The sequence below is a fragment of the Lepisma saccharinum genome, chromosome 20, assembly GCF_977018435.1.
Source record: "Lepisma saccharinum chromosome 20, izLepSacc3.1, whole genome shotgun sequence".
Classification (NCBI taxonomy): Eukaryota; Metazoa; Arthropoda; class Insecta; order Zygentoma; family Lepismatidae; genus Lepisma; species Lepisma saccharinum.
In genome coordinates, this window is record NC_139248.1 from 45,414,999 (window position 1) to 45,427,162 (window position 12,164).

A 12,164-nucleotide genomic window follows, 5' to 3' on the forward strand; every position below is an offset into this window, starting at 1 on the left:
CTGGACATTATTTATCTGCTCTTCCAATTGCTGTTTCAATTGCTCAGAGTTGGTGGCCTGGGTCTTAAATTTGGCTTGAAGAGCTGCTACAGCTTCTTCTAAACTTTGAAAATTATCTAATGTGGCCAAATCAGTATATTTCTGAAGCAATAATTTGAGTTCAGAATCAATTTTAAGAAGAGGGTCCATGCATTGTGATTGTAAATTTGTAATTTCTAGTTGAAGACTGGCATTGAGTGTGGTTTGTAAAGCTTGTAAATCACTTTTTAATTTCTTGACTCTGACATCAAGCATCAGAATCTCATCACTGTGATCTTCATGTCTTGTATGGCCAAATATATCATTAGGCATTTTGTTTTAGTGGTTATTTATTATTGAATATCTGATTCTTAATTCTATAAAAAAAGGTATAAGCTTGTCATATGATCCCGGGACCTCAATATATAAGCAGTCACCAGCAGAAACAGTATATACAGTGCCAGAAATCATGTTTGAGTGCTTAATTCTATAAATATTTCTCCCTACTGAAATCTTGACATTACCCTCAGGGGTTGTAATAAATTGCAATTGACCACCTACAGGTAATTGGTAATGATTTAAATTATTGTTAAATATGTACAATATTTTATCTGTTTCATCATCAACATCTGTAAGTATGCTGTTCAGATGAATAATTAACAAAGCACTTAGTTTAGATATTATATCAGAAGAGGGTTGTGGTGTTGGCAGGTCCATAATAGCCTGTTTTTTGAACCCAAATAAGTTCATAGGCATGTTTATTTATTTCAAATCATGCTCTGTAATTGGGCATTGATTAACACTTTTCAAATCACAATGACCCCATGGTAAAGTATGTATGCCACATGACAAAATGCATCTCTTATCATCATGTGGGTCCAGAGCCACTTTTCTTACAATATTGCTAGTCAACAAGTGATCCACACTCTGAATTCTGCATTCTGATGTTCTGATTGTGCTACATGATTTGAGGCAATTTTTGTAATCTTCAAATTCAAGCTCTTTGTCTACAGTCACTCTGCCAATGCCCTTGGCCTTTTTGGCAACAGCGCCACTACATGTTTCAAAACTGTACATCTTGGCCCTTAACCCAGCAAATGCCACAATAACATCACCAAGTGTCTCATCTTTTAACTTGCCAGGCACCTTTTTGTTGTGATGTTGAATCTCTGTATGTTCACAGGTATCAAAATATTTAAACAATTCAGGCTGTGTTATATCTTGATAAACATCTTCTGTTTGAATATCAAGAACAAAACTATCTGTGTCCATGTACATCAGTTTTACACGATCCTTATAAAAAGGCTTCAACACATCATAATACAATTTTAACATGTGTAATTTGGCCAATTCCAATATCACAGCCCCTACATAAATAGGCTTATCAAACTTAATCTTTGTTTTTTTCATGTTGAAAAGTGCCATATTCTCATCATAAATTCTTCTGTAATTGAAGTTGGGCTTTGCAATCAATTTTTTGCTCCGGTTGGGGTCAGTAATTATTTTAGCATCAATATGTTTTCTGACATTTTCAATTGTTTTGCCATACACTGAATTGACCATCAATTTAAACAAAGTTTTATCAAATTGGCTCATTGCAGATGTTCGAAGCTCTGTGTTTGTATCAATATATGGTTTCAACCATCTTGAGTGCCTGAACCTCAAAACTTTTCCAACTTTGGTCACTTGAACATCATGTTTCATCAGGAACTGGAGGTTTTTGTAATATATGACATAATCCTGTTTCGGCTCTAGAGTCATCATCAATTTCTTCTGTTTAGAGCCAGGTGAACACTTAACCTCAGGAATTGGGGGCAGATCAGAAAATGTGTTGTGTAAATCATCAGGAATTGTCAGATCAACCTCTAAGAACAGGCCATAGTTACTGTCATCAAAATCCTTAAGATCTTCAATATTGAAATCTTCGACCCACTCAAGCCCTGCATATGGCAGTTTTTTCATCATGGCATAACCATAGAGGCTGTTGGCATCTACATACAGTATATAATTTGATGGCAGTGCTGGATCATAATCAGGAATATATTTGTTATTTGCTCTGGCATATCTCTGAGAACATTGCACCATGCCTCCTCTTATACATTGTTCCATAAACAGATACATATCTTGATCCTGGATCAGATCCAATTGCATTTTAGTGTTTAAAAACATTGCAGACCATGCTAGGCCCGGAGCACTGTAAAAATACATTGGATCCAGCTTATAATTTTGCATGGAAGATTTTCTGAATGTCTGCAGTATATCAGCTAAGAGGGTCACATCAAGTTTTAAATAAGCCTTGTGATAATCACCAAATGTCTGGCATTTTAAATTGTTCCACATCAACTGGGCATGGTGATAATCTTCATCAGTGATTCCAGATCCTCTGATTTTGCTGTAAAACTCTTGTTGTGGTGGCAGAGAACACTCATCAAATTTAGAAAAATCTGTAACATAATCATATGGATATACACCCTTCCGCCTAATTAATTTCAGGTCCTGATTTGGAAACAAAGCACATGTGATTTTGAATTGATCATCAGATAATTGAGTGGCCAGTGTAGCCAGGCTAGCAGACAGAATTCTGTATGAATCAAGAAATCTTAAGTGAATAGGAACACCATTAACTTTAATTATTTTGCTAATGGCAATATATTTCTCATTATTTTCAGCTAAAATATTTAAATTCTGCTTGTCAAACCCCTCGTACCTGATCAGATGATGAAAATCATAATTGGATGCACCATGGCAAAATATAGGGACAAATTTTGGTCTCTGGATCTTAATATTACAGCTATTACACAGGGCCATTAAGAATTTACCATCTGTATGAGAATGGTGATGAACCTTGATATTTGTATCTGAAAATTCAGAATCACATACCGGGCATTTTTCTGCATTGTTGAAATCTTCAATCTGTTTCTCTGTTAAAGGCAACATAGGTTTTGATTTTAATAAGACATTAGATGCTATGTCATGGCACTCATTTTCTATTCTATCTGCAAATTCTTTGATGGCATCTGCTCCCATGTATAAATCTTCTTTACTAACAACCCCATCCTGTACAACCACATAATAAAAACTAGAAGGTTCATGTAACTGATATGATGTAATTGAAGATTCATCAGGATCTGGGCTACAGAATGCAAGAGGTTTGAGGTTTGATTCAAAATCACAGACTATATATGCTGGGTGTTCCAACAAGGCTTCAAATTTTTTGAATTTGGCATTTTCACTTGGATTAGGCATCACCATATGAACAGGTTTATGGTTGCCACAGTATTTCAGATGCTCAATTAACTTGTTTTTAGCAATTTCTGCATTCTTTTCACAAACACCATTCACCATTTTTCTACCATCAAATACAATTAAACTTCTTCTGCACAACTTGAATATTGTATTGGATTTGTCTAGTTGTGTTCTGACTAAAGCTTCAAGATTATGTATCAGAGTATAATGGTGTGTATCATCCCCTTCAATAAAGAGCAGATCAATCGGAACAGCAGAATCATCATCAAATGTACTGATTCTGAGAGGTGCTATCAAGCAATTGCCACGGCCAGTAGAAGAAATAAATACATTAATAGATAATTGTTTACCATTAATATCCCGGGCCTTTTTTTCAAATTTATCAATATTCTGAACAGACATTGGATATTCTAAACCCTCCATTGCTTCATCAAAATCATGTTCATGCTGTATATAATAACTTATTCTCTCAGGATCCCTTAAAACTGGATACAAAGCAGCTAAAATACACCACAAAAAGCATTTCTCATCATTATTTTCTATGTTAACCACGGCTGTTTTGTTTTTAATATTGGCAGGTAAAGGCAAATATGTAGATCCTTGTAATGGGTTGAATTCAGAAATATTAACATAGAGCTTGTGTGGAGATCCGCATAGGGTCCATCCAGACTCTTTTGCTGCAAATTCAGAGTGTTTAATATTCAATTGATCTATCAAACTGCTTATTATTTTGTCTGAATTTGCATTTGAATATACCGGTACAGTTTCTGTTATGTGGGGCTGTGTAAATTTTGTGTCATTTGGCTTCTTATATTGTGTAAACAATTTGAGGGACAGCTTATAAGAGCCATTTTGTGCATTTAGAATTGCCTGCACATCAGAATTTATACTGTTCAAAAAATTCTTAATATCACATTTTGGCTCTGATACAAACCGGTGATCTCTAAGTTGGCCATTAAAACTGCTATGGATGGGTTCATAGCGTGGCTGCTTTGCCGGTCCAGCATTAACAGGTGTTTCATGCTTCCTTTTCAGACCAGATGTAGATGGTTGTGGGGGCAATGTTGATGACTGTGCAGAACAAGTACCTTTATGTTTATATGTGAAATATTCCAGACTATATTTTCTATGGCATTTAGGGCATATTTTTGTGGGAGTTCTGCATTTGTCTGGATTACAATTCTTTTGATGCTTAGCCCAATTGGGGCTGGATATATTCTTTTTGCAATGATTACAATATTTTTGATTTGGCATTTTTGTTGTTGTTTATTATATAAGATTTCCTGGGGTCCAAATCAAAATTCTATGCTTAATAAAAAATATCAGTTGGGTTCAGCAGTGTGATTTGTGTGTGTGTGTGTGTGTGTTAATACGTTTGGCCTAGTTTTAAGTGTAGCCAAAAAAAATATCAAGAGGGGCATATTTTTAACAAATTTATGGACAACAATCTCACAGAAGTGCCTTTTATAAGTGTAGGCAAATCAATGTGAGGGGGGTCATACTTTCACGGGAAATTCCCGAGGGCATTTTTACAAAAATCTTGGATTAGACAGGGTTCCACACTTGAGCAAAAAGCTCATATGGGCATGTTGAGCTTGTTTTAAGTGTAGCCAAATCTGCCTGAGGGGGGTTCATACTTTCTCGCGCCAATAATAGGTCAAATCATACTACTGCCGGGTACATGGTAATTATCGTCTTAAATACCTGTGGATAATATTCCTTGTGTTTAGTCTGAAAGACTAATTGTAGAACTTGGTGTCGGTAAAGACTTGTAAAAATCTACATGTGAATGTGATGTCCCCAAATCTACATGTGAATGACTGTAAGTGTAATTGTAGTGTCTCCAGTGATTTCGTTCAATACATATATATTTAAAACCTCAAGTACGAACTTAATTTATTTGAAGTTAACTACTAAGTTTTCACTGGACCAACGAACACGTACTTCGAAGGATTGTATTCTCCACCCCTCCTGACCGAGGATACAACAGGTGATATGGCCTGTTCGATTTCACATGGACCCATGTTCGAGTTAAGCAGCAAAAGTACTTTCAGAAACACTATTATCTTTCCAGAAAAGAAAACTGTAATGCAGTGTTATAGTTAATAGTATTTATTTTTTCTCGAAAAACTTGCACAACATAAAAATTAATAAGGTAATTCATTTTCAGGTCTTATTTATTATGGAGAAATAGGGACAGTAAGTGGCTGGGGAAACACACAAAAATTTGGAAACCAGTCATGCACTCTCCAGAAAGTTGATGTTCCAATAATGTCCAGAGCCCAATGCACAGAATCCAAGTATCTGCCATTCCAAATAGGCGAGACACATTTCTGTGCTGGCTACTTACAAGGTGGCAGAGATGCTTGTCAGGTAACTTTTAATTTTAATAATTTATTTGATAAATTCTTGATCAGAGTAAATTCGTTTTATACCAAAATAATAACAGAAATAAAATTGTTACAAAGTCTTCAGCTGATTAACACTAGATATTGTAAAAGTTCCTTTGGAGAAAGAGATGTAAGAAGCAACATTTAGTAAGTTAGAAAGTGTTTGTAGCACATTTCAAAATGGCCTGTCAAAGGAATGCCTTAGAGTTTAAATCAAAGGAGTTGTAATATGTGTCATTGCCAATGCACTGTAGAATCTACATGGATATGAAAAAGTGACAACTGTTCATTTATGAATAATTGGTCATTTATGATCCTGAAAATATACTTCAATTCTGAAACTGGTTGACAACAGAAATGTTAAAAATTTGAAAATTTCTTAAAATGCCATGTTTTGAAAGATTTGAAGCTGCTTCTCTGTTTAACTATTCTGGTGATAAATGTCTATTCTCTTTATGTGAATGTCACAAGTCAAATTGAATAATAATATCCAATATGGGCAATAGGTTTAGATATCAATCAGTATTGCCCTCCTCAAGTCTCAGAATGGAGAGAAGTATCAGAATAACTCTGTAATATTCTTTATTAATTGTGAGTTAGTCAAAGCAACTCCTTTACTTTGTTAATAAGAGAACAGTTATTTTTTTCCCTTAGTTTTTATGTGAAAAATTTTATGTGAAATTCTATAGGAACTAGTACCACAATTTATTTGTATCAGGGCTAGACTGAGATTAAAATGAACGTGGTACCAATTTTCATCAACAAGGTGTCCCTTTGAATAATGTACTTGTACGATATTATTGTTGGTTGTTATCAAGAATTGTAGTAAAATCATTACAATTTTGCCTCATGTGCATTCACTATTACACCATACGCATGTGTCTTTCTTGTAGTAAGATAAAATTATCCCGTAACAAAAGTTTGAAATGCATATTTGGCATTTTTTTATTTCTGGTTATACTAAATACAATTATTAACCATTACAGCACAGAGAAAAGCATCAATAAAACATTTTTCATAGAAAACATTACAACCATAATGCATGTGCTTTAATTGTAACACTGTTAAGCCTTGTTTCCATGTTAATAAAACATTCAAATGCTGACCAAGGCAAAATTTATTGTATAAGGAATTCTTAATTTATTGTGAATCTTTGTCTGAAGAAGACCCTGTTAGAGGGTGAAAACGTTACTTTTTTAGTGTATATCTTTTACACAATAAATTTTGCCTTGGTCAGCATTTGAATGATTTATGTGCTTTAAATATAATAGAATTCATTGAGAAAGTATTATTTTATAATTCCATTATTAATTAATACAAAACATTTAATCAAACCACATTAGATGTATTAGATGTATTTCCAATTTTAACAGTTTCAGATTTTTAACATGCCCCTACACATGCAGTTATAACTTGGTAGATTTTATAGGGTCTATTAATGAGATGTTTATGAATTTGACAACTTCAATAGTGCCTATAAGGCTCACTGAACATCCAGTTTTGTAGCAAAATACATGGGGAGGGAGTGAGTGATGACAATTATCATGCAAATAAAGAATAAAATATTTGCTACCTAGATGTTACTTGTATCAGGGGCATATATTCAGGGCTATCTGCTCAGTGACCAAAATACAGAAAAAAAATCTATTAGAAAATGTGCATAAAATTGTTCATTTCAATAAGAAGATGAAGCTGATTGCTTAGGAGTTGAAACCTTACCTGCTTTCCTTGAACTCGCGTGGTGGCTGGGGTGAAGCTCCAGGGGGTGACGGGCGAGGCCAGGGGCCACATAGTCGTGCTACCACAAGGATTATCCAATCAACATTGCAAACCAATTTTTCCCAGCATGTAATATCCCCAGGAATGGGGAATTGTGGAACCAAACTGTTACAGAAGATGGAAAAGGGTTGCATATGGTGGGAAAAAAACCCTCTGAACATCCTCAAAAATCTGGGTTAATGTTGCAAACCCATAGTTCTCAGCATGTAATTTTTCCCAGGAATGGGGAATTTGAAGTGAATTATCACAGGCAAACAGAAAGCGTGGCATATGACAGGGGCAAAGACATCATTGAACGCTTACAGACGAGTTGAAAAAGAAGTCGTTGACCTTAAAACAACTAGAGTTACAGTGGGGAGGAGAAAATTGCTGGCTGAGCGGGAATGGTTTATGAGTGCATCTAGAAATTAATCAAACGACAAAGACCAGTTCTAGTCTAGATCACGTTGAGGGGTGTTGAAGGCAGTGGTGATGCTACATAAAGGGCAACTAGGGGACTGCCCCACAACAATTTTAACATAAAAAGTTCATCTGAAGAGACTATCGGTATATAAACATAACTAATTTTTTTGTTTTTCCCCTCACTCCTACGTTGCTGCAACCAGACTTACAGGGTATGCACCCTGTGCGAGGATAATATATTTCTCTGTCCTGTTGGAGGGAGTCCAATCTCAGCTCTGCCCTGAGACGTGACGTCACTGACTAATCCAAACATTTACAGCATAGGCAAGGGACAGTATCACCCTCACAATGGAAAAGCGCAAAATTCGTAGCCGTCTCTGGGCAGTGAACGAGGTGCCCTGCCCATTCATGTTTGCCTTGTTCACTGTTCAGTGTTTCCAACGCTTGGCAGGCAGTTCATTCGTTCTTCCAGCCTGCAGCAATAAGATACAAAAAAAATCCCTCGAATGCTTTTCTTCGCGCTTGTTCCGGCAACCTGAAAAGTTGACAACACTTTTTATTGCACAAACTAGTCCCTCGTATTTTCAAAAAGATCCTCCTTTCTTCCCATTGTAATACGGCTTTGGATTTCAGTTAGTGTGTGAGTTTGCATTGCGTTCCATCTGTGCGTATTGGTCGCTTATGAAATAATTAGTTTTTCGCAAGTTTATAGTTACTGTACGTGTTTATTTATTTGTGTGATTGTGTCTGTGTTCCAGCAACTTGACATGCAGAATATCTTCGTAAGTATAAACGAACTTTTTGGGGGTACATGGCTAATGTAAAGTGTTGTAACTGAACTTAATGCTGTATCATCTTCCTAGTTAGTCATTGATATTAGTGGATACTTGGTGAATATAGAATATTTCTTTTCATTATTTTGGAAGACATTTTGCAATGCTAGTCCATGTTAAAATGACAATGAATCATGTAGAAACTTTAATATCTACGCCTTTCAATTCATTGGCAATGGAAGAGAAACTGCAGATAAAGCTACTAGGACCACATCGACCAAATATTTCAATTCAGCATTCAACAACATGTAAGGGAAAGCAAGTAAATTGGAATTTTAACATGGACTAGTATCAACGAAAAGTGTGGCTTTGTGGTTGCGATAAATGCAGAGCTTTATTTTGCTTTCCTTGTATTTTGTTTGGGGGCGACTTTGCTTGGACACGTACAGGTATAAAGGAAATGAAACATTTGTCAGAAAAGATAAAAAGCCACGAATCTTCCAAATTGCACATTCATGCATGTACGGATCTTGCATTACTGGGTCGTGTAAGTATTGCTGGACTCATCATATTGAATAGCAGTGAAATGGCACAATGATATGGTTGACAAGAACAGGAAAATTCATTCAACTATCATAGACTGCATTAAATTTGCGGTGTATTTGAATGTGCATTGAGAGGTCATGATGAATCTGCAGATTCACTTAACAGAGGAATATTTCCTGGCCTTGTAAATTTTGTGGCAGAACTTGATTTATCATTGAAAGAACATCTTGAGTCTGCTAGTGTATTTAAGGGAACCTCAAGCACGATTCAAAATGAAATTTTGGACATCATTTTGGAAGTATGCAGAGAAGAAATAAGCATTCAGATAGAAAATGCTCATTTTGTTGCAATTCAGACTGATGAAACTACAGATTCTTCTTCACAGCTACAACTTGTTCTCATTTTCTGCTATGAGAGATCTGGAAAAGTTTACAAACGATTCTGGGAATTTTTTAATCCTGCTCGTGCCAGAACAAATGATATTGCAGAAATATTGTTATCCGAAATAGGTCAGTTCTTAAAAGATAAGCCATATAAATTAATTGGTCAGTGCTTCGCTGGGGCAGCTGAAATGAGTGGGCAACATGCAGGTGTTCAAACACTTATTAGGAAGCATTATGAATATGCATATTTTATTCATTGCTATGCCCATCAATTAAATCTCACCGTGCAACAGGCTACTCTGCATATAAGTGGGGTCAGGACATTCTTCATGCATCTTGCTGGCTTTGCATCATTATTTTCGAGGTCACCTCAGAGAATTGCTGCTTTAGAATCAGTTGCATCAAAGCAGTTGCCCAGGGCAATGCCTACGCGGTGGAATTTCAATAGCAGACTGGTGAACACAATATTTGAATACAGGACGGAAATTATTGAATGTCTTGAAAAAATAGAACAGAATGCCGAATTCGACGGTGTGACAATTCGAGAGGCAGCTGGTTTATGTTATCAATTGAAAAACAACACCTTTATATATTGGCTATCACTCTTTCACAAAATCATGCCGCATGTTGACCACTTGTACGCCGAAGTTCAGAAAACGAACACGGACGCAGTACAAGTGCATGCTGCTATAAACAAATTCGAAAATGCAGTCACGGACGTGAGAAATGGCATATCCGGAAGAGAACGTTCATCCGAGGAAGGAAGTGATCCAAAACGTCGGCGTGAATCGAACTCAGGAACAGGGAAGCTAGCGGCATCTCTAGAAGTTTACGATACCATAACAACACAAGCCCATGAGCGCTTCTCATTCACGGGTCATCTTGTGGCTTCAACACATTTTAGCTCAAATAAGTTTCAGACATATGCTCTAAAATTTCCTGAATGTGAGGCAAACGCTGCTCTTGATGCATACCCCTTTCTAAATAAGCCACGGCTGAAAACTGAACTAACTACGTTGTACACGAGAAAAGATTTCAGAATCAGTAGTGGAGCAACTTCCCTCCTTCAGTTTTTCCTTCATAACAACTTAGAAGGGGTATACGCTGAAATTGTGAAGCTGTTATGTGTTATTGTAACCACTCCCATGAACACTGCGGGATCAGAAAGGTGCTTCTCTACGCTAAAGCACATTAAAACTTTTATGCTTAACACCATGAAAGAGAAGAGATTAAATGCATTGGCCATGCTATCTATCGAAAAAGAACTTGTTCGTGAAATTCCTGACTTCAACAAAAGAATAATAGAGAAGTTTGCATGTTTGAAGAACCGCAGAATGGACTTCTTATACAAAGACATAACACATTAATATTAGTTTACATTATTGGCATGGTGAGGTGCAGAAAGGATGAGGAGCAAGATCCCCTCTCCCCCAGTGTTAAAAGTATGAATGTGTGAAATTTTGACATATTATAGTGAATCAACTACTCTGCACTATATAACTTTGTGTGGAATCGAAGTCCATGCCCCCTCCCTCTATTAAAAGACGAGGAGCAGCCGCTCGCCTGGAGATAGATCATGCATATAGGCTTCATTCACCATCATTGTCATCACAGTTCATCGTACGAAGGAAAATATTCATCACAGAAACTGGAGAAGCTCTTCCATCATTATAAATGGAAAGAAAGGTATTTTATTTTCTCTTATTTCTGTAATTAGTATCTTCACTTCTTCATTTTATTTTGTTATTGATCAGCAGTGAGGGGTGTTGTCGTTGTTGAAAGTACGCCGCCCCTGGTTGAAGGGTTCCTTGGTGCATAGAATTTATTTAGAAGCAGCGTGTGAATACAGTAGTGAGTGGATTGTATTTTTGTGAATGATATGTGCAGTGTTGTGTAGTGAACTGAAATAAGGGACATAATTAACAAGCTGTCTATTCGGCTTACATATGAGGATAAGCTCTAAATCGTTTTGGATTTTTTGTTTTATGTCCACTTTATGCACAGATAGGCTAATGGGGATCAGACCTACAGTTAAAGTGATATCTGAATTACCATGTATCAAACCTGGGGCCCCTTAGTAAGAAGGCAATGGCATTACCACTGCGCCAACGAGGAGGCCCCGAACTTTAAATCATGAAAATAGGTAGGTAGAAGTTTATATTTATTCTCGTATATAGGCGTACATAAATATTTCGCAATATGGGCCTCTTATTTACATGGGCGTCTGGAAGGGGGGGGGGGGCATGCCTCCCCCTGGAAAATGAAAGTCAACCAAGAAATATGTATTTCACACATATAATTTCATTTTAGCCACAATAATATGTGTTAATTATTGCATGAACACCATACATTCAAATTAAAGCAATGTTTTTTATGGAACACCACTATTTTTGGTGAAAATTTGCCTTCGTTTGCCCCCCTGGAAAAAATACCTTCCTTGCCCCTCCCTGGAAAAAATCCTGCGGACGTCCATGCTTATTTATGTAAATAAGAATGAAATTCTTGAAATAGTGTACATTTCCATATTTTATTTATGAGTTATATATTTTTAATCACAATGTTACATCACTTCAAGGGCCTCCCCAATGGCACAGTGGTAGCGTCTTCACCTCGTAGTCAAGGGATCC

General features: G+C 36.4%; 1 protein-coding gene across 1 annotated transcript in view; it reads left to right on the plus strand.

The window, feature by feature from the left end:
• LOC146003452 (trypsin-1-like) overlaps nucleotides 1-12,164 on the plus strand; it is a 67,387-nt gene that overhangs the window by 36,190 nt on the left and 19,033 nt on the right. The window contains exon 5 of the mRNA XM_083141738.1: nucleotides 5,435-5,637. Within this exon, the coding sequence (XP_082997864.1) occupies nucleotides 5,435-5,637 (203 nt within the window). The remainder of the gene's footprint in view (nucleotides 1-5,434; nucleotides 5,638-12,164) is intronic.